This window comes from Amblyraja radiata, chromosome 15 (genome assembly GCF_010909765.2).
Source record: "Amblyraja radiata isolate CabotCenter1 chromosome 15, sAmbRad1.1.pri, whole genome shotgun sequence".
Classification (NCBI taxonomy): domain Eukaryota; kingdom Metazoa; phylum Chordata; class Chondrichthyes; order Rajiformes; family Rajidae; genus Amblyraja; species Amblyraja radiata.
In genome coordinates this window covers 39312110-39332921 of record NC_045970.1, presented here as the reverse complement: position 1 = coordinate 39332921, position 20812 = coordinate 39312110, and the positions used below count along the sequence as shown (strand labels likewise).

The 20812-nt window shown below is 45.6% G+C and overlaps 1 protein-coding gene across 1 annotated transcript in view; it reads left to right on the top strand.

Annotated features, from left to right (window-relative positions):
* Window positions 1-20812, top strand: part of crtac1 (cartilage acidic protein 1) — a 140376-nt gene that overhangs the window by 55864 nt on the left and 63700 nt on the right. The window contains exon 6 of the mRNA XM_033034149.1: window positions 14870-15004. Coding sequence (XP_032890040.1) covers window positions 14870-15004 — 135 coding nt within the window. The remainder of the gene's footprint in view (window positions 1-14869; window positions 15005-20812) is intronic.

Genomic DNA, 20812 nt, shown 5'->3' with positions numbered 1-20812 from the left:
CATAGAACATAGAACACAGAACACAGAACACAAGAACACAGAACACAGAACACAGAACATAGAACAGAGAACATAGAACACAGAACACAGAACACAGAACACCGAACATAGAACATAGAACATAGAACACAGAACACAGAACACAGAACATAGAACACAGAACACAGAACACAGAACACAGAACATAGAACATAGAACACAGAACACAGAACACAGAACATAGAACATAGAACACAGAACACAGAACACAGAACACAAGAACACAGAACACAGAACACAGAACATAGAACAGAGAACATAGAACACAGAACACAGAACACAGAACACAGAACATAGAACATAGAACACAGAACACAGAACACAGAACATAGAACATAGAACACAGAACACAGAACACAGAACACAGAACACAGAACATAGAACACAGAACACAGAACACAGAACACAGAACACAGAACACAGAACATAGAACAGAGAACATAGAACACAGAACACAGAACATAGAACACAGAACACAGAACACAGAACACAGAACACAGAACACAGAACATAGAACACAGAACACAAGAACAGGCCCTTCGGCCCACAATGTCTGTGCCGAACGTGATGCCAAGACCAACACTTACCTACCTGCACACAACAGGGTGGCACGGTGGTGCAGCGGTAGAGTTGTTGCCACACAGCACCAATGATGCGGGTTTGATCCTGACTGCGGGTGCTGTCTGTACGGAGTTTGCACGTTCTCCCTGTGGCCCCATGGGTTTTCTCCGGGTGCTCCGGTTTCCTCCCACATTCCAAAGACGTACAGGATTGTAGTTTGATTGGCCTCGGTAAACTGTAAATAGTTCCTAGAGTGTAGGGCACTCCCCAGGGACCCCCTGTAAACACTGACACACTCCACAGGTCTCCCTGTAAACACTGACACACTCGCCGACATACCCTGCCCAAACGAGATGGCTGCAGCGCTGCGATATTGATTTATTGACGGAATTTCTGCTGTGCCTCAGTCCGGCTAATCTGATTCTTTGCAGCATCATCCGTTTGTGAAATCACACTGAGGGAGAACAAATGTCTTAAAATGCACTCAGGCGACTCAGTGGTGTGAGCCATGGGAGGAGGGAGGTGTGGGAGACAGAGGGAACCGGCAGCTTTAGCAGGAAACGCCAAGTAAAGATCAACCCCGCCAGAGGGCGGCAAGGAAGCGCAACGGTGGCATTGCCGCCTCACAGCGCCAGAGACGCGGGTTTCATCCTGACTACAGTGCTGCCTGTACGGAGTTTGCATGTACTCCCTGTGACCGCGTGTGTTTCCACCGGGTGCTCCGGTTTCCTCCCACAATCCAAAGGCTTGCGGTTTTGTCAGTATTTACACGGGGTCCTGGGGGACTGTGTCAGTATTTTCATGTATTTAGTGTTTTTATGACTGTTTGCAGATCAATTTTCCTCCTGGGATAAATAAAGTTCTATCATATCGTATTTACAGGGGGGGCCCAAGGAGTCAGTATTTAGAAGTGGTTCTAGGCTTTGTCTCTGTATTGCCTTGCTGGTGCCCTTGTATATAAGGGCCTCTAGGTTACAGGGTGCTGGAGTAGCTCAGTGGGTCAGGCAGTATCTCTGGAGAACATGGATAGGCGACGTTTCAGGTCGGGACCCTTCTTCAGACTGCTCACTTGGCGTGAAGAAGGGGCCCAACCTGAAACGTCACCAATCCATGTTCTTCAGAGTTGCTGCCTGGCCTGCTGAGTTACTCCAGCACTCTGTGCCTATCTTTAGTATAAACCTGCAAGTGCAGTTCTTTGTGTAAATATTCTTGCTTTAAGTATATTTTGCTCTGTGGGCGGCCTAATTGTAATCGGTAGCGTTGTATAGTTCTTCCGCCAACAGGAGAGCGCGCAACAAAAAAGCTTCTCACTGTACCTTGATACACGTGGCAATTAATATAAACTAAACCAAACAAAACTTTTGTAAAGCAGCAGCTGCCGTCAGATGTTCCGACTTCTCCCTTGTGTGTTAGTCTGTCTCATTGTCTGTGTTTTGTAGATGGGCTTCATGGTCACATCAATACTGCTTGAGGGTTTCTTAACTGGAAAGTGCATCAATTGTAGGTGAAGTGTAGAGTGGGTGGTGCCATTGTGAGTCCCGCTTTGTATCTCTGTGTCTCTTTGTCTGTCTCCTGTCGGCTTGTTGAATTCTCTCTTCGACCAAACATTCGACGATTCCCAGCAATTCTACTAATTGATTTTCTTGTAATCCTTTTGTTCTTTGTAAATGGTGCTCTTAATGTAGCGCCTGCAGCTCAATTAATGTCTCTGCTTACCGAGCCCTGGAGTTGACCAAGACACGGGCGGCACGGTGGCGCTGCGGTAGATTTGCCCGTACGGAGTTTGGATGTCCTCCCTGTGACCGCATTGTCAGCCCATCATCTTCATACTAGCCATTGTGCCCACCTACACTCATCCAGTTAATTCGCGTTAGTATCAAATCATCAGTGTCTGAGCTACAGGGAGAGGTTAAGCAGCTAGGACTTTATTCCCCGCAGCACAGGAGGATGAGGGGTGATCTTATAGAAACATAGAAACATAGACAATAGGTGCAGGAGTGGGCCATTCGGCCCTTCAAGCCTGCACCGCCATTCAATATGATCATGGCTGATCATCCAACTCAGTATCTTGTACCTGCCTTCTCTCCATACCCCCTGATCCCTTTAGCCACAAGGGCCACATCTAACTCCCTCTTAAATATAGCCAATGAACTGGCCTCAACTACCTTCTGTGGCAGAGAATTCCAGAGATTCACCACTCTCTGTGTGAAAAATGTTTTTCTCATCTCGGTCCTAAAAGATTTCCCCCTTATCCTTAAACTGTGCCCCGTTGTTCTGGACTTCCCCAACATCGGGAACAATCTTCCTGCATCTGGGCTGTCCATTTTGTAAGTTTCTATAAGATCCCCCCTCAATCTTCTAAATTCTAGCGAGTACAAGCTGAGAGGTGTATATTATAGAGGTGTATAAATTCATGATGGGATTAAATGGGGTATATACACACTCTTTTGCCACCCTCTGGCAGGGTTTATCTTAACTTGGTGTTACACAAAGGTTTAATGTCCCACTTGGCAATTTCTTCGGCGACTGCTGGCATCATTGACTGACGTATCAGGTCACTGAAACATTTGCGGCATGATGCAGCGTAACGCGGCATGATGCAGCGTAACGCGGCGTGATCCGACGTGACGCAGCGGTGTTTCTTCAAGTGTCGCAACATTTTTTTTGTCGCCGCTGGATATTTTGAAATGTTCAAAATCTTTTGGCGACACTGCTATGACGCTGGCAGTCGCCGAAAAAATCGCCATGTGGGACAGGCCCTTAAAGCCTAAGTAAAAGCAATTTCAGTGGATACAATTGCATAGGGGAGGCACAGTGTTGCAAAGTTGCTGCCTCACAGAGCCAGAGACCCTGGTTCGACCCTGGTTGCTGTCTGCACGGAGTGCGTACGTTCTCCCCGTGACAGCGTGGACTTTCTCCAGGTGCTTCGGCTTCCTCCCACACTCCAAAGACAAACAGGTTTGTCGGTCAATTGGCTTTGGGAAAAATTGTAAGTTGTCCCTAGAGTGTAGGATAGTGCTAGTGTGCGGGGTGATCATTGGGCAGTGTGGATAGTGCTAGTGTGCGGGGTGATCATTGGGCAGTGTGGATAGTGCTAGTGTACAGGGTGATCACTGGGCTGTGTGGATAGTGCTAGTGTGCGGGCTGATCACTGGGCTGTGTGGATAGTGCTAGTGTGCGGGCTGATCACTGGGCTGTGCAGATAGTGCTAGTGTACAGGGTGATCACTGGGCTGTGTGGATAGTGCTAGTGTGCGGGGTGATCACTGGGCAGTGTGGATAGTGCTAGTATACGGGGTGATCACTGGGCTGTGCGGATAGTGCTAGTATACAGGGTGATCACTGGGCAGTGTGGATAGTGCTAGTATACGGGGTGATCACTGGGCTGTGTGGATAGTGCTAGTATACGGGCTGATCACTGGGCAGTGCGGATAGTGCTAGTATACGGGGTGATCACTGGGCAGTGTAGGATAGTGCTAGTATACAGGGTAATCACTGGGCTGTGCGGATAGTGCTAGTATACGGGGTGATCACTGGGCTGTGCGGATAGTGCTAGTATACGGGGTGATCACTGGGCAGTGTGGATAGTGCTAGTGTACAGGGTGATCACTGGGCAGTGTGGATAGTGCTAGTATACGGGGTGATCACTGGGCTGTGTGGATAGTGCTAGTATACGGGGTGATCACTGGGCAGTGCGGATAGTGCTAGTATACGGGGTGATCACTGGGCAGTGTAGGATAGTGCTAGTATACAGGGTAATCACTGGGCTGTGCGGATAGTGCTAGTATACAGGGTGATCGCTGGGCAGTGCGGACCAGTGGGCCACAGGGGATGTTTCCGTGCTGTATCTCTAAAGTCTAAAAGTCAAAGATTATAGTACCAACTACAAACCTGCACGTCTTTGGAGTGTGGGAGAAAACTGGGGCACCTGGAGAAAACCCACGCGGTCACAGTGAGAATGTACAAACTCCGTACAGACAGCACCCATCGTCAGGATTGAACTTGGGACTGCCGCTGTGAGGCAGCAACTCTACCATTACTCTACCGTGCCGCCCTGAACTGGCCGCCCAGCCACACTGTGAATTATCCGTGCTTGCGGGCTCGAGTTACAGGGAGAGGTTGGGTAGGCTGGGAGTTTTTAACTTTGTAGCGTAGGAGGCTGAGGGGTGACCTTATTGAGGTGTACAAGATCACGAGGGGCACGGAAAAAGTGAACGCTCACAGTCTTTTTCCCAGGGTAGAGGATCCTAAAACTAGAGGGTATGGGCTTAAGGTGAGAGATTTAAAAGTGCTCAGGGGCTACCTTTTCACTCAAAGGCAAGTTTATATGTGGAGTGAGCTGCCAGAAGCAGATACAGCTACAACATTTTAGGACCGATATATGGATAAGAAGGATTTGGAGGGATATGGGCCAAATTCAGGCAAATGGGACTAACCCAGTATGCCAACTTGGACGGCATGGGCAAGTTGGGCTGAAGGGTCTGTGTCTGTGCTGTACAGCTGTGTGATTCTGTCTTCATTGACTCATGCATTGTTCCGTGACCTTCCAGCATTTTATTAGAGTTGCATTTGCATTAACAATCTGTGAAGCATTCACTGAAGCACCAGTACTTACATCCAGGCACTCCAACAACATGATAAAATAGCTTTGACATTTAAGTTATTTTACAATCTATTTTACCTATTTTTATTCCTAAAGTTATAAATTTGACTAAGTATTTAATCTGGAAAGAGTTTCAGAGAAGATTTACGAGGATGTTGCCAGGAATCAAAGGCGTGAGCTGTGGGGAGAGGTCGGGAAGCCCAGGACTTTATTCCTTGGAGTGCAGGAGGCTGAGGGGTGATCTTATAGAGGTGTATAAGATCCGAGGGGAATAGATGGGGTGAATGCACAGAGTCGTTTATCCAGAGTAAAGGGAATCAAGAACCGGAGGGCATAGATTTAAGATGAGAGGGGAAACATTTTTCTAGGATCCTGAGGGGCAACCTTTTCACACAGAGGATGGTGGGTGTATGGAACAAGCCACCAGAGTCAGTAGTTTGGCCACGCACTATAACAATGTTTAAAATATATTCGAGCAGGTACATGGACAGGAAAGGGTTAGAGGGATATGGGCCAAATGCACGCAGGTGGGACTAGTATAGATGGGGCATCTTGGTTGGCATCTGCCCACGTTTGGTTCATTTCTCTCCAAACCTCTCCTGTCCACGCACCCAGCCAAGTGTCTTTTAAAGTTTGGTGTAGTACCTGCCTCAACTGCCTCCTCTGGCAGCTCGTTCCATGCATCCACCACCCTCTGTGTGGAATGGTTGTCCCTCAGGTTCCTATTTAATCTTTCCCCCTGATACCTTAAACCCATGTCATCTGATCCCTTGTCTGTGGTCTTGCAGATTTTTTCCCAATGTATTCCCAATGTGTTCAATGTATTCTTGTGTAGGAAGGAACTGCAGGTGCTGGTTTATACCGAAGATAGACCCAAAGAGCTGGAGTAACTCAGCGGGACAGGCAGCATCTCTGGAGATCAATTTTTCTCATTCATTTTTCACCAGAGATGCTGCCTGACCTGCTGAATTACTCCAAGGGCCGCGGAGTGTTTTTGAAAGTGGGGGGGGGGGCTGAGCAATCACTGATCACTGGCCTTGGGGGTACCCAGCGAGGGAGAGGGACTTTTTGAAATTAGATTGATTAAAATCATGTTTTTTTGGGGGGGTTTTTTCACTTAAATTTTTATTGATTTTTAAGAGATATTTTCAAAACAGTGCAACACCATCACCATGAATAAAACAAAGTAAGAAAAACAGCAATCAAAATAAAAAAATAAGTCGATCGGGGGAAAAAACAAAAAGAAGTAAATAAAAAAAAAAATTGGAATAAGACCATGTGGTTCACTTACCAAATTAAAAAAAGAAAAAACATTACATTGATTAGTTATCTGGAGATAATTCAACATTCATACAAACATACCATCTAGTTCTATATAACGCAATCTTCCCATATCTAGCTCGGCATTTATCTAATTGGTGTCATGGCTCAAATAAACGGTCCATTTCCCCCACATCTTCTCAAATGAATTCTCCTTGACTCTCAAGGAATATGTCAATTTCTCCATATTAAAGATGTCTCGCACAATTTCTAACCACTGTTCCTGTTTTGGACTTTTTTCATTAAGCCACTGCCTGGTAATGGCCTTCTTACTTGCTGCAAGCAAAACTTTAATCAAATATGTATCTTCTATTTTAACACTATCTTTAATACGTCCCAGATACATCACAAGGCAGGTATTTGGGATTTTATAACCCAAGATATTATTTACAGCTGCATTAACATTTTCCCAGTATGGCCTTATCTTTACACAGTTCCAGAAAATATGCGAGTGGTCTGCCTCCGTACTCCCACACAGCCTCCAACAGTGTTGTTGCACAGCAAGTTGTCTGCTTTTTATTTTTGGTGTTATAAAAAAGCGAGATAGATTCTTCCAGCAAAATTCTCTCCATACTAGTGAGCTTGGGGATGAACATTGTGTTTCACACATTTGATACCATTCTTCTTCTGTTATTTGAATCTTTAATTCTGCTTCCCATTTTGTTTTTATGTAGAGCGTTGATTCTCCCCCACTTTCCACCAGAGCTTGGTAGAAAGCAGAGATGACCCGAGACCCCTTCTGTTTGTATGCATCCACAATCACCTTGATCACATTATTTGAAGTTTCATCTAGTTCTGGCCTTATCTCTTTTATAAAGTAGTCTCTTAATTGCAAGTATCTAAAAAAATCTTTGTTTTCGAGACCATACTTTGACTTTAAATCTTGGAAACTCATAAACTCGCCATTTTCTGAAACTGTATACATTGCCGTTATGCCTTTTTGTGCCCATTCTTTGAATTTTGAATCATACACCCCTGGCTTAAACTTTGAGTCATATGCGAACCACTTCAATGCGTGAACACCTCTTTTTAATTTGTATTTTTCCACTATAACATTCCATATTTCTAACGTAAATGCTACTATTGGATCCATAGCATGTCTCTAAGCCCCTCTCAGATATTTGTCTCCCACCAAAATCTGGGTCTGGTAACCCTGTATCTCCCTTTCCATTTCTTCCATCGAGATTCATAATCAGGTCTACACCAACAAGCCAGAGGTCTGAGTTGAGCTGCATAAAAGTATTTCCTCAGATTTGGTAAAGCCATTCCACCCTTGCTTTTCGGCAGTTGAAGTGTTGTTAGTTTTATTCTTGGTTTTTTGCTATTCCAAATGAATCTAGAGATCATTTTATCCCAGGCTATGAATTTATCTCGGGGGAAATTAATTGGGAGAGATTGGAATAAATATAGTAGTTTAGGTAGGATATTCATTTTTACCATTTGTATTCTGGCACTGCCTCAAGTCTAGAGAAAGGGTCGACTATCTCTCAACATCCTTTTTGATGTTTTCTTCAATTTTGTTGTAATTAGTTTCAAACAAGTTGGAAAGTGTTTTGGTTTTAGTTACACCAAGATACTGCATCATTTTAGAGTTCCATTTCAGATTATATGCATCTCTGATTTGTTGGGATGGAGAATAATTGAATGAAAGAATTTGTGTTTTTGTTATATTCAATTTATACCCTGAGTAGTATCCATATGTTTCAAATTGGTTCATTAGATTTGGGAGACATATATCTGGTCGTTCAAGAAAAATAATGATATCATCAGCGAAAAGACCAATTATATGTTCTTTCCCCCCTATTTTGACCCCCTGCAGGTCTTCTCTCTGCCTTATTGCTTGTGCTAAGGGTTCAATATACAAAACGAAGAGAGTAGGAGAAAGACAGCATCCTTGCCTTGTGCCCCTCTCTAACTGGATCCTTTTTGATATGTTTCCATTTACCTTAATCCTAGCTGTAGGCTCCTGATATATTGTTTTAATACACCGAATTGCATCTTCATTGAAACCAAATCTCCTCAGTACTTCATATAAGAATACCCAACTAACACTATCAAAGGCTTTTTCTGCATCTAAACTGACCAGGACCATATTTGTATCCTTTATTTGAGCATTATCCACAATGTGGAGGGTTCTTCTAATATTATCCTGTGTTTGACGCCCCCGAATAAATCCAGTTTGGTCTTCATTAATCAGATCTGGTACAAAAGTCTCAAGTCTTTTGCAAATGATTGAGGTAAATAGTTTGTAGTCTACATTTAAAATTGAGATTGGCCTGAAATTTTTATATTGCTCTTTGTTTTTGCCTTCCTTGGGTAAAATGGTAATAATTGCTTCCTTCCATGATGGGGGAGCCCTGCCCTCTTTAAGGGTCCAGTTAAAGCAAGACAGGAGCAGAGGTGTTAGCTCTTTCTTAAAGGCCTTGTACCATTCTGGTGGAAACTGATTGCAGCTTCCAGCTCCTTAACCGTAAATTGTGACGTAATGGTATTATTTTGTGTCTCACCAATGGATGGCAGATCAAGTGAGTTAAGCAAACTTCTCATTGTCCTTTCGTCAGCTGATGGTGGTTTAGAATAGAGTTTCTTATAGTATTCTTCAAATATTCTTTCTATCTCATCTGGCTCATGTGATAATTGATTGGTTTTAGGATCTCTTATTTTATGAATTGTATTAGAGGCCTGCTGTTTACGCAGGCGTCTGGCCAGGAGTCTAGTTGCTTTTGGACCTGCTTCATAATAGGTCTGCTTTACGAATCTTGCCCTTTTTTCCATATCTCCCCTGAGGATCTCATCTATCTCCCCCCTTTTTTCCTTAATCTGTTTTAGTACCAACTGATCCTGTATGTTTTTATGTTTTTTCTCCAATTCTTTCAGTTTTTCTACTTTATGTTCATACGTAGCTAGCCGAGCCTTTTTTTGTGATGATGTCAGGGCGATCAGCTTTCCACGTATAACTGCCTTCATAGCATCCCACAGTATTACAGGATCGACATCCCCATTATCATTCTCTTCTATGTACCTTTTTATCTCTTCCCTTATTTGTTCCACATTTGCCTTATTATTCAAAATACCCACATTGAGCCTCCAAACAGTATTTCTTTTTCTACTATTCAGGTGACCTGTCAAGCTGATCGCACTGTGATCAGATACATCTGCCACCCCGATTTTACACTCTGTGATCCTGTGACTTTCACCCGTATTCATTAAAAAGTAGTCAATCCTGGAGTAGACTGAGTGAGGTACTGAATAGTGTGTGTAGTTCCTTTCTAAAGGGTGAAGTTCTCTCCAAACATCAATTAGGCCCATTTCCTGCACTGATGTGTTAATAAACTTGGTCAGATGCATCTTGGGTTTTTTTAGGCTTGTTGTATCCAAATTATGATTCATGACCACATTGAAGTCCCCTCCCCATATCAAAATACCTTCAGTCTCTAAAGCAATAATGTCAAACAGAGTTTTGAAAAAACATTTGGTACTCTCTGGGGGGGCATATACATTGATCAATGTCACAACTTTGTTTTCCAACTTTCCTTTAACTAATACATATCTTCCCTCTTTGTCCCTGACTTCTTTATGGCATTCAAATTGGACTGCATTTGTAATAAGGATAGCCGCCCCTCTTTTGGCTAGTTTTATAGGAACTATAAAATGCATTTCTAAAGCCAAAGCGTTTTAGTTTCTCATGTTCTTGTTGAGGCAGGTGGGTTTCTTGTAAAAATAGTACCTGGGCCTTTTCTTTTTTCAGTTTAGCCAGGACCTTGCTCCTTTTAACTGGATTATTCATCCCATTTACATTGAGTGACACCAATTTGATAGTATTACGTGACATTTAATTTACCTACTCCTGTCTTGCATTCATAAATCTCCAGATAACTTGAAACTGTGCAGGTCTGAACATCTGGACAACATGTGCCAAATAAAAAAAAAAAGAAAAGAAAAGAAAAAACAGTTGACTTCCAAGTAAGGGTGATTCCTTCCCACCCTGAGTCCCCGTTGGCAGGTATAGGGGAAAGCCTCCTCCCAGAGGGCCCCTCACTAGAGGTGAAACACTCCATTTCACGCATCCTAGTATCGTCCAACGTCATCCGATAGCACTTATGTTTTAGTCCAAAAGAATTTGTGACACAATAAAAGCTAGTTGGATGGGGTCTGCTCAGACTCCTGTAGTCACTCTCTTGCTGTCTCACTCTCATCTTCGCTCCTCTTTCCAACTCTCTGCCATGTCAAAGCCTGGAGAAGACGCTCCATCTCTGGGTCCGCCAGCTCCTCAGCGCTGTAATCAGGTGTCTCCACGGAGTAGCTTCTCCTCCTCAATTCCTGCGCTGCATCTTGTGCACTATGATATGTGCATGTTCCTGAGTCCCAGTGAATACGCATCTTGTCCAGCGGGGCCTGGAAGCGGACACCTCTCTCCTTCAGGGCCCTCTTTATTCGTCTTTCTTACAGTTTGGCTTTCTTCCCAACCAATTGTTCAAGCGCTTTTTATTGCAACATGCGCCTTAATTTAGTTCAACAAAGAAACTGACAAGTTACTAAAGAACCTTGCCTTGCGCTTCTGGACAACCTCCGTTGCATAGTCGTGGTCAAATGATAGACGTCGCCCGTCAATCATTATCTTCTTTCCCCAGGCCTTTTTCAATACCATTTCTTTGGTATTAAACTCCAGGAAATTTACCACCATAGACCTAGGTGGTGAATTACCTTCCGGTTTGCGAGCCAAAGCTCTGTGCGCATGCTGGATCTGTACGTTGGTGTCCGTTGTTATTACGAGTTCAGTTTTTAAAAGTTGCTCCACAAATTCAGACATAGATTTGCCTTCTTTCTCTTCAGGTACACCGTAGATGCGAATGTTATTTCGTCTAGACCGTCCTTCCAAATCAGTCCGTTTTTCTTGCATGGCTTTCTGTTTTTTCATAGATTTAAACAGCACATTTTTCACAGCCATGTTAATTGTCTCAGCCTCTTCAATTCGTGCTTCAGCTTTGTTTAGTCTAGTTTCATGGGCGTGGATTTGTTTGGAGTTTGCAGAAAGTTTATGATAAATGTCTTGCTTCAGTACTCTGAGTTCGGTTTTCATGTCTTCTTTGATTTCTTCTTTAAATTTATGTAAGTCCACTTTATATTCAGTCCTGAAGTCATGTATTTCCTTACTGATCTTGTGTAGCATTGAGCGCACGGTTTCTGCTGAGTCATCTTTTGAGCTTTGAGCTTTGTCCATCTCCGGTGAATTCTTTCTTTCTCGTCCGTCACGTTTCTTTTGACTTCTAGTTGTCGCTCCCCCACTCATTCCAAAACAGAAAACTGTGAATTATGTAGCAATTAGTGAATTAAGGGAGGCTAGTTTTAAACTTGCTATCGGGAGCTCGAAATTAAGCAGCCATCTGCTCGCGTCACCACCATTTTACTGCATTGTAGAAGTATGATTTCAATGTTTTTTGTTTGAAGTATTTTTAAGATAATGTAGGACCTACATGAGAGTCAGGTGATTGTTATATTGTTATTGCTCGAGTTCTAAAAACTGGGGGATAATAATACAGACCATCCCCCTCCTCAAAAAGTGGCGCAGAGACTCTCACGGCAGCGGCGCAACGCCTCTGATGGCCCGGGACTCTTGCACTGAGGCTGCTCCATGGCTGGAGCTGCAGCGAGTGACTCGCCAGCCCGGCAAACACTCGCCAGCCCCGGCTCCCCGTCCGCATCTGCCCCCGCCGCTGCTTCTGCTTCCATCCCTCCCTCCGCCCCGGTTCTCCAACACCCACGACCAGGTTGCTCAGAGCACAGCAGCGCCTCGTCCAAAGCCGGAGACATTGAAACATGTCTAGCCAAAAAAAGTGGGGGGGCTGCAGTCCCCCCAGGTTCTGCGGCCCATGTACTCCAGTGCTTGGTGTCTACCCAACTCACTATAGTTGGGATCTGGAATGACAATAGCCTTTGTACACATCACTCGTCCTGTCATAGTATTATTGAGCTCTCCATCGATGGGAACAGCCTCTCATCATCCCGACCGGCATTAATATTTAAATCCTACAAGATCTCCTATCAGCCTTTTATACAAAGAGCACACAAAACAAAGTTCTTCACCGTATCTCGGTACACGTGGCTATAAGAAACCAAAACGAGAGAAAATAGTCGTAGGTTCTCCAATCGTTCCTTCTAACTGAGTCCCTCATCCAAGTACCTTTCCTCTGGACTGGCACAGACTAGGTCATAGAGCGGGGGGGGGGGGGGGGGGGGGGGGGGCAGGGAGTGTGTTGACTCCATCGCGCAAACCAACCTCCCCTTCCAATGACTCAATCTCCACTTCCCGCTGCCTCAGCAAGACCACCAACATAATCAAGCATGAGTCTCATCCTGGTCACTCCCTCTCCTCCCCTCTCCCATCGGGCAAGAGGTACAGAAGTGTGAAAACACACACCTCCAGATTCATGGACATTTTCTTCCCACCTGTTACCAGGCAACTGAACCATCCTATCACCAACGAGAGAGTAATCCTGACCTCTCATCTACCTCATTGGAGACTCTCAGATTATCTTTAACCGGACTCTGCTGGACTTTATTTTGCATTAAACGTTATCCCATTATCTTGTGTCTGTGCTATGGCTCGATTGTAAAAATGGAGTCTTTTCGCAGACTTGTTAGCACGCAACAAAAGCTTTTTACTGTACACGTACACGTGACAATAAACTAAACTAAACTAAGGTAAACTAAACTAAACTAAACTAAACTAAGCTAAACTAAACTAAACTTGTTAGTGCTGACCGAGTTATTACCATGTGCCCTCATTTGCTCCATATCCCTCTAAACCTTTCCTGTACATGTACCTGTCCAAATGTCTTTTAAACTTCTCCTCTCGATAATGAGGTGACTAGAATTGAACACAATATTCCAATTGAGGTTACACTGGTGTTTCATAAAGGTTCAGCATGGGTTCATTGAATTGTGAATGCTTTATTAATTGCCTTGGCAGTGTGCCTGCCACTGTTAATGATGTGTGCACCAGCTCTCTGCTCCAGCACCATTATAAAACACTAACCCACGCTCGAGCTCATCTCAAGGCAAGGCTGGATGCTCTTTCACCTCAGAAAGACAAAGACAGGAGCTGATGAAGGCACTGTCTAACATGCTGGCTGTACCTTGTGCAGATGTCTTTTCAGTGTTGTTATAGTACAGGTGCGACTGACTATGGTACTTGCTTCAACTATCTCCTCTGGCAGCTCGTTCCACGTACCCACCACCCCGTGTGAAAGATAAAGTCATCCCTCAGGTTCCTATTAAATCTTTCCCCTTAGAGATGGAAACTCATCTCTAAGGTAGACAAAAATGCTGGATAAACTCAGCGGGTGAGGCAGCATCTATGGAGCGAAGGAAATAGGCAACGTTTCGAGTCGAAACCCTTCTTCAGACTACCTTCGCTCCATAGATGCTGCCTCACCCGCTGAGTTTCTCCAGCATTTTTGTCTACCTTCGATTTTCCAGCATCTGCAGTTCCTTCTTAAACAAAGAGTGAGTACAGAAGTTGGGATGTGTTATGTTGCAGTTGTACAAGACGTTGATGAGGCCGCACTTGGAGAATTCTGTTTAGTTTTGGTCACCCTGCTATAGGAAGGACACTGTTAAGCTGGAAAGATTGCATGTAAGACTTACGAGGATGTTACCAGGGCTGAGGGTCTGAGCTGTAGTGAGAGGTTGGGCAAGCTAGGACTTTATTCCTTGGAGCGCAGGAGGCTGAGGGATGATCTTATAGAGGTGTAAAAAATCATGAAGGAAATAGATGTGGTGAATGCTTTTACGGAAATCAAGAACCAGAGGACGTGGGTTTAAGGTGAGGGGAAAGATGTAATAGGAACCTGAGAGACAACTTATTCACACAGAGGGAGGTGGGTGTATGGAACGAGCTGCCAGAGGAGGTAGTTGGGGCAGGTATTATAACAACATTGATAAGACATTTGGACAGGTACATGGGCAAGAATGGTTTCGAGAGATATGGGCCAAACGCTGGCAGGTGTGACTGGTGTTGATGGGTAACTTATTTACACAAAGGGTGGTGGGTGTATGGAACGAGCTGCCAGAAGACATAGTTGAGGCAGGTACTATCATAACATTTAAAAGACATTTGGATAGGCTCATGGATAGGATAGGTTTAGAGCTATATGGGCCAAACCTAGGCAGGTGGGACTAGTGTAGATGGGACATGTTGGTCGGTGTGGGCAAGTTGGGCCGAAGGGCCTGTCTCCACGCTGTATGACTCTATGATTAGGGGCGTGGGGTCCTGCAGAGTGGGCGGTCCCAATGCTGCCTGTACCTCAGTGATCCAACCATGTCTCACTTCTCTCCTCCACCCCAGGTGGCCGGGGCGTTGCCGTGGGCCCCATCGTGAGCTCCCACAACTCCGACATCTTCTGCGACAACGAGAACGGACCCAACTTCCTGTTCAGGAACAATGGAGATGGCACCTTCACTGACATAGCGGCAGAGACTGGTGAGTGTTGCTCACACAGGCCGTGAGTATGCAAAGGGTCGGGGCTCGACCAACATGGGGCACTGATGGACCTGGACGGCACAGTGGCGCAGCGGCAGAGTTGCTGCCTCACAGCGCCAGAGACCCGGGTTCAATCCCGACCACGGGTGCTGGCTGTACGGTGTTTGGGTTTTCTCCGAGTGCTCCGGTTTCCTCCCACACTCCAGAGACGTTCAGGTTTGCAAGTTAATTGGCTTCAGTAAAAATTTGTAAATTGTCCCTGGTGTGTCGGACAGTGCTAGTGCACGGGGATCGCTGGTCGGCGCGGACACGGTGGGCCGAAGGGTCTGTTTCCGTGCTGTGTCTCTCAAAGCTGAACCATTCTGCCTCTGAATCAGAAGCTGGATTGGAGGATAATAGCTACAAGGAGATGTTGAACAAACTTGGAATAACAGGGAACTGCAGATGCTTATTTACACCAAAGAAAGACACAGAGTTCTGGAGTAGCTCAGTGGGCCAGGCAAGCATCTCTGGAGAACATGGAAAGGTTCGGGACCCATTTTATCACTTTTCACCTCCAGACTATGTCCAGCCCTCTGACAATATAAACAAAATTAACCTGTATCCACCTATCACTCACAGTCTGTATCGCATCCCCACCTCTCTTCCAGCGTTCTCCCCCCCTATTCCATCAGTCCGAAGAAATGTCCTGACCCGAAATCTACGAACCCGCATGTCTTTAGGTTGTAGGAGGAAACCCACACGGTCACAGGGAGAATGTGCCAACTCCACACAACTCCAAGGTCAGGATCCAACCAGGTCCCCAGCAGCTGGTAGAGCTGCGTCACTGCTCTGTTTGGCTTTAATGAAACCTCAGATGAAAGTACTGAGACAGACTGAGAACGGCACTGTGGCACAGCGGGTAGAGATGCTGACCTCACAGCGGCAGAGACCCAGGTTTGATCCTAACCTCGGGTGCTGTCTACACGGAGTTTGCACGTTCTCCCTGTGTGCTTTCCTCCGGGTGCCTTGGTTTCCTCCCACAACCCCAAAGACGTGCGGGTTTGAAGGTTAATTGGCCCCTCTGGTTTTAAATCGCCCCCAGTGTGTCGGCAGTGGACACGAAAGTGGAATAACACAGAGCTAGTGTGAACGGGTGATCAATGGTCGGCCCCCGAGCCGGCGTGCAGAAGGGCTTGTCTTCATGCCGAATCTCTGAACTAAACTAAGACTTCAGCTCATTCTGCACAACTGGACTAGATGTGAGAGGGAATGTGTAAGGACAAACCCTCTGGTGCAATTGTGAACTGAATCCAACAATTCGTCTGTGTTCAGCACCGGGTTATATTTGACAATCATTTCTTGTCCAATATTTCTGCAGCCCAAGTTCAAATGAAAATATTGTTTTTCTCCCCTCCCTGCCAGACATGCATGAATCTTGCCCCTGTGTCATGCCTGCGGTCATGTGTCCGCAGTCCCTCACAGCTGCTTGCAGTGACTTGTACAGATGTTAATGATTCGGATGTGAGCAGACACCTCATTAGTATTGAGAACCCAGCGCTGACAACTGCCCTGATTCTGAATGCCCAGAGAATTGGTGTGTGTAGATCACACGCAGGCAGGCGCCAACTCTGCAATAGTTGCTGATTCTACCTGCATCCAATGTTTACACACTGTCCTTCACCAAAGAACTAATGATCGGCACGCAGTAAATGCAGAAAAAAAGCAACTGCAGATGCTGGTTTTCAGCATAGTTTATTGTCACGTGTACCGAGGTACAGTGAACAGCTTATGTTGCGTGCTGTCCAGTCAGCAGAAAGACAATACATGGTTACAATGAAGCCACGTCACCCATTCCTTCTATCCAGAGATGCTGCCTGAGTTGCTCCAGCATTTTGTGTCTATCTTTGGTTTAAACCAGCATCTGCAGTTCCTTCCTACACATTGCAACCAAGCTATACAGTGTGCAGTGTATTTACAATGTATTACAGTACATTTACAGTACAGTAGCAGGGAATAGCGTTTAGTGCAAGGTAAAGCCAGCAAAGTCAGATCAAGGAAAGTCCGAGGGTCACCAAAGAGGTAGATAGTAGTTCAGCACCGCTCTCTGGTTGTGGTAGGATGGTTAAGTTGCCTGATAACAGCTGGGAAGAAACTGTCCCTGAATCTGGTGGTGCGCGTTTTCACACGTCTATAACTTTTGCCGGATGGGAGAGGGGAGAGGAGGGAGTGGCCAGGGTGCGACAATATAAAACCCCACAAAGTGCTGGAGTAACATCTCAAGCGGGTCAGGCAACATTTCTGGAGAATGTGTAGGAAGGAACTGCAGATGATGGTTTATATTGAAGATAGATTACAAAAAAATACTGGAGTAGCTCAGCAGGTCAGGCAGCATCCCTGGAGAAAAGGAATAGGTGACGTTTCGGGCCGGTACCCTTATTCGGACTTACTCGTCCATACCGACCAAGATGCCCCATCTAAGCTCGTCCCACTTGGCTGCGTTGGCCCAGATCCTGCTGAAACTTTCCGATCCATGTACCCCATCCAAGTGTCTTTTAAAATGTTGTACCTCCCTCGCCACCTCCTTAGCATCCTAGTTTTTATTGTGTTTTATCACCTCTCATCCTACCCTGACCTTTGATGAACACGTTTATGTACCAATCAGCCACTGGGGTTTTGACACAGCTGTTCCCGACATTCACCGCTCTGCTCTTTGCTCACATCTCAACACTCCATTAATTGCCATCTGTTGCCGCTACTTCCCTGACATCTCCGAGAACCTCTCCCCTCACTGCGGGCATGTACTCTGCGATTCCCCCTCCGCCCACCGTGTGAAGCAAAGTTCACCGTGACATCGCACCGGTGGACAAAGGGATATCGCTGCATTATTTACGTTTGCGTTTGTCTCAGGCGTATTCCTGCTCTGGGAAAGGCGGCCTGTGCAACAGACCTCCCGACCATCCATCCCATGTCTCCGGACATTAAACCCATTCATGGTGTCGTTTCAAGATAATTAATTTCTGAAACTTACAGCCGACAAATGGCACACAGCATTGAGTCGAGAGAATGACCTTGAGCCATGGTGGAGTTTCATCATTTAACTTACGAGGCGAGTTTTTATTTGCACAGAGTAAAACACAATGTCATTTCTCATAGAGAGTCACACAGTGTGGAAACAGGCCCTTCAGCGATCAGCCCAACTTGCCCCCGCCGACCAAAATGCCCTCATCTACTCTACTCCTGCCTGCCTGTGTTTGGTCCATATCCCTCTACTATCCGTGTACCTGTCAAATTGTGATAGTACCTGCCGCAGCTACCTCCTCCGGCAGCTTGTTCCATGTAACTTTAGAGATACAGTGCGGAAACAGGCCTTTTGAGTCAAACGAGTCCGAGCCGACCAACAATCACCCCGTACACTAGCACTATCCTACACACTAGAGAGAATTTACTTTTTTTTTTAACGAAGCCAATTAACCTACAAACCTGTACGTCTTTGGTACGTGGGAGGTAACCGGAGCCCCCGGAGTAAACCCACACGGTCACAGGGAGAACGTACAAACTCCATACAGCCAACACCCGTAGTCAGGATCGAACCAGGGTCTCTGGCATCGTGAGCCAACAGCTTTACCACTGTGCCTCCCCCTATCCAATGTAACTGCTGAAATTACTTTTACTTTAGACTTTAGACATTCACCCTTTACGTAAAAAAGTTGCCCCTCGAGTTCTATTTAAATCCTTCCCCCCTCACCTTAAACCTATGTCCTCTGGTTCTCCATTCCCCTACTCTGGGTAAAAGACTGTGCATTCACCCTATCTAGTCCCCTCATGATCTTGTACACCTCTAAAAGACCACCCCCTCGTCCTCCTGCGCTCCAAGGAATAAAGTCCTAACCTGCCCAACCTCTCCCTACAGCTCAGGCCCTCGAGTCCTGACAACATTCTCCTAAATCTTATCTGCACCCTTACCAGCTGAATTGTAATTTGTATATGTGTATTTTTCTCTGTGATTTTTTGAGCTGAAGTAGAATTGAAACATTCTCAGCTACAGGGCTGTGGACAAAGAGATGGTTCGGCAGTTTCTGTTATGGATGTTGCTGTCTTAAGGCAGTGTTTGTTACTTTTATTGCTCCTTTAATATATTCCACTTTCTTTCTGTTACCCACTGTGCAAACATAAAATATGTATCACATCCTTGCAGGGGAATCCGTTGTTACTCTGAATGTTTGCGTTTGTTAGGCCACTGTTAGGCTGAGGGAATGTAACTGTGGAAGAGACGACACCTACCAGGTCTGCGTTTACAGGCCTTTGGTTGGGCGGCATTTGGAGTATTGTGTGCTGGTGTGGTCACCCCTTTGCAGGGAGGATGTGGAGGCTTTGGAAAAGCTGCGGAATAGGTTTACCAGAATGATGTAGAAACAAGGAACTGCAGATGCCAGTTTACAAAAAAAGACACAAAGTGCCGGAGTAACTCCGCGGGTTAGGCAACAATTGTGGAGAGAGAACATTGATTGGTGACATTTCGGGTCGGGATCCTCCTTCAGACCTGCTGAGTTACTCCAGCACTTTGTGAGCTTTAGGTAGTTGATCAGACTGTAGAGGGAGCAGTTATAGTCAGTAGATTTGGTGGACTGCCCTAGGCTGGACCATGTGCCAACCCGTTATTTATCTGAGCAAGCTCCCGATGTTCACTATTGTCACTTCCATCCCATATCAGAGCAAAGCAGTATTAGAGCCATCGACGAACAAGGTCTGTGATCGATGTTAGCCTTGCATCTTGCACCAATAAGAATGACATTTCTTCACCTCCAGTCTCCCGTACAGCATGGAATCACACCCTTTGGCCCCACTCGTCCATGCTGTCCAAGCTATCCCATCTAGGTTAATGATAGACGCAAAGTGCTGGAGTAACTCAACGAGTCAGGCAGCATCTGCAGAGAAAAAGAATGGGTGACACTTTGGGTCGGGACATTTTTCAGGCTGAAAGTAGAGGGGAGGGAACTGGAGGTGAGCAAAGGCTAGAGCAAAGCAAGGCCGGCAGTAGATGACCAAGGAAGGGTGGAGCTCATAATGGCCCATTGTTGGCTGGTGAAGAGGTGAGAACAAAGAGATACAGGGTTGCGAACATTGGAACTAGTAGGGCGACTAGGATGGGGACAGGGGAGAGAGGAAATGCAGGAGTTACTTAAAATTAGGGAAAGCAATGTTCATACCATGAAAGCTGCTCAAAGAAACTATAAGGTGCTGTGCCACTGTCTAACTTCAGAATAAACCAGCATCTGCAGTTCCTTTCAATGCTTCCCATCTACACTAGACCCATTTGCCAGCATTTGGCCCATATCCTTCTAAACCTTTCATTTCCATGTAAGTGTCCAAGTGTCTTTTAAATGTTGCTATTCTACCTGCTTCAACTACCTTCTCTGGCAGCTCGTTCCATTTACTCTTTCGATACATCAGTTCCTATTAAAACGTTCTCCTCTCACCTTAAACCTGGGCCATCTGTTTTTTTTAATTAGATTCAGCGTGTATACATGCCCACTAGGTCCGCACCAACCAGCGATCATCCATACACTAACACTATCTATAGAAGCCAATTAGCCTATAAACCTGCACGTCTTTGTGATGTGGGAGAAAACCGGAGCACTCGGAGAAAACCCATGTGGTCACTGTGACACCATTCAAACTCTGTACAGACAGCACCCGTAGTCAGGATCGAACCTGTGTCTCTGGCGCTGTGAGGTAGTAACTACCATTGCGCCACTGTGCAGCTCTTGTTTCCCCAATCCTGGGTGAAAGACTGTACCGTCACCCTATCTATTCCCCTCATGATTT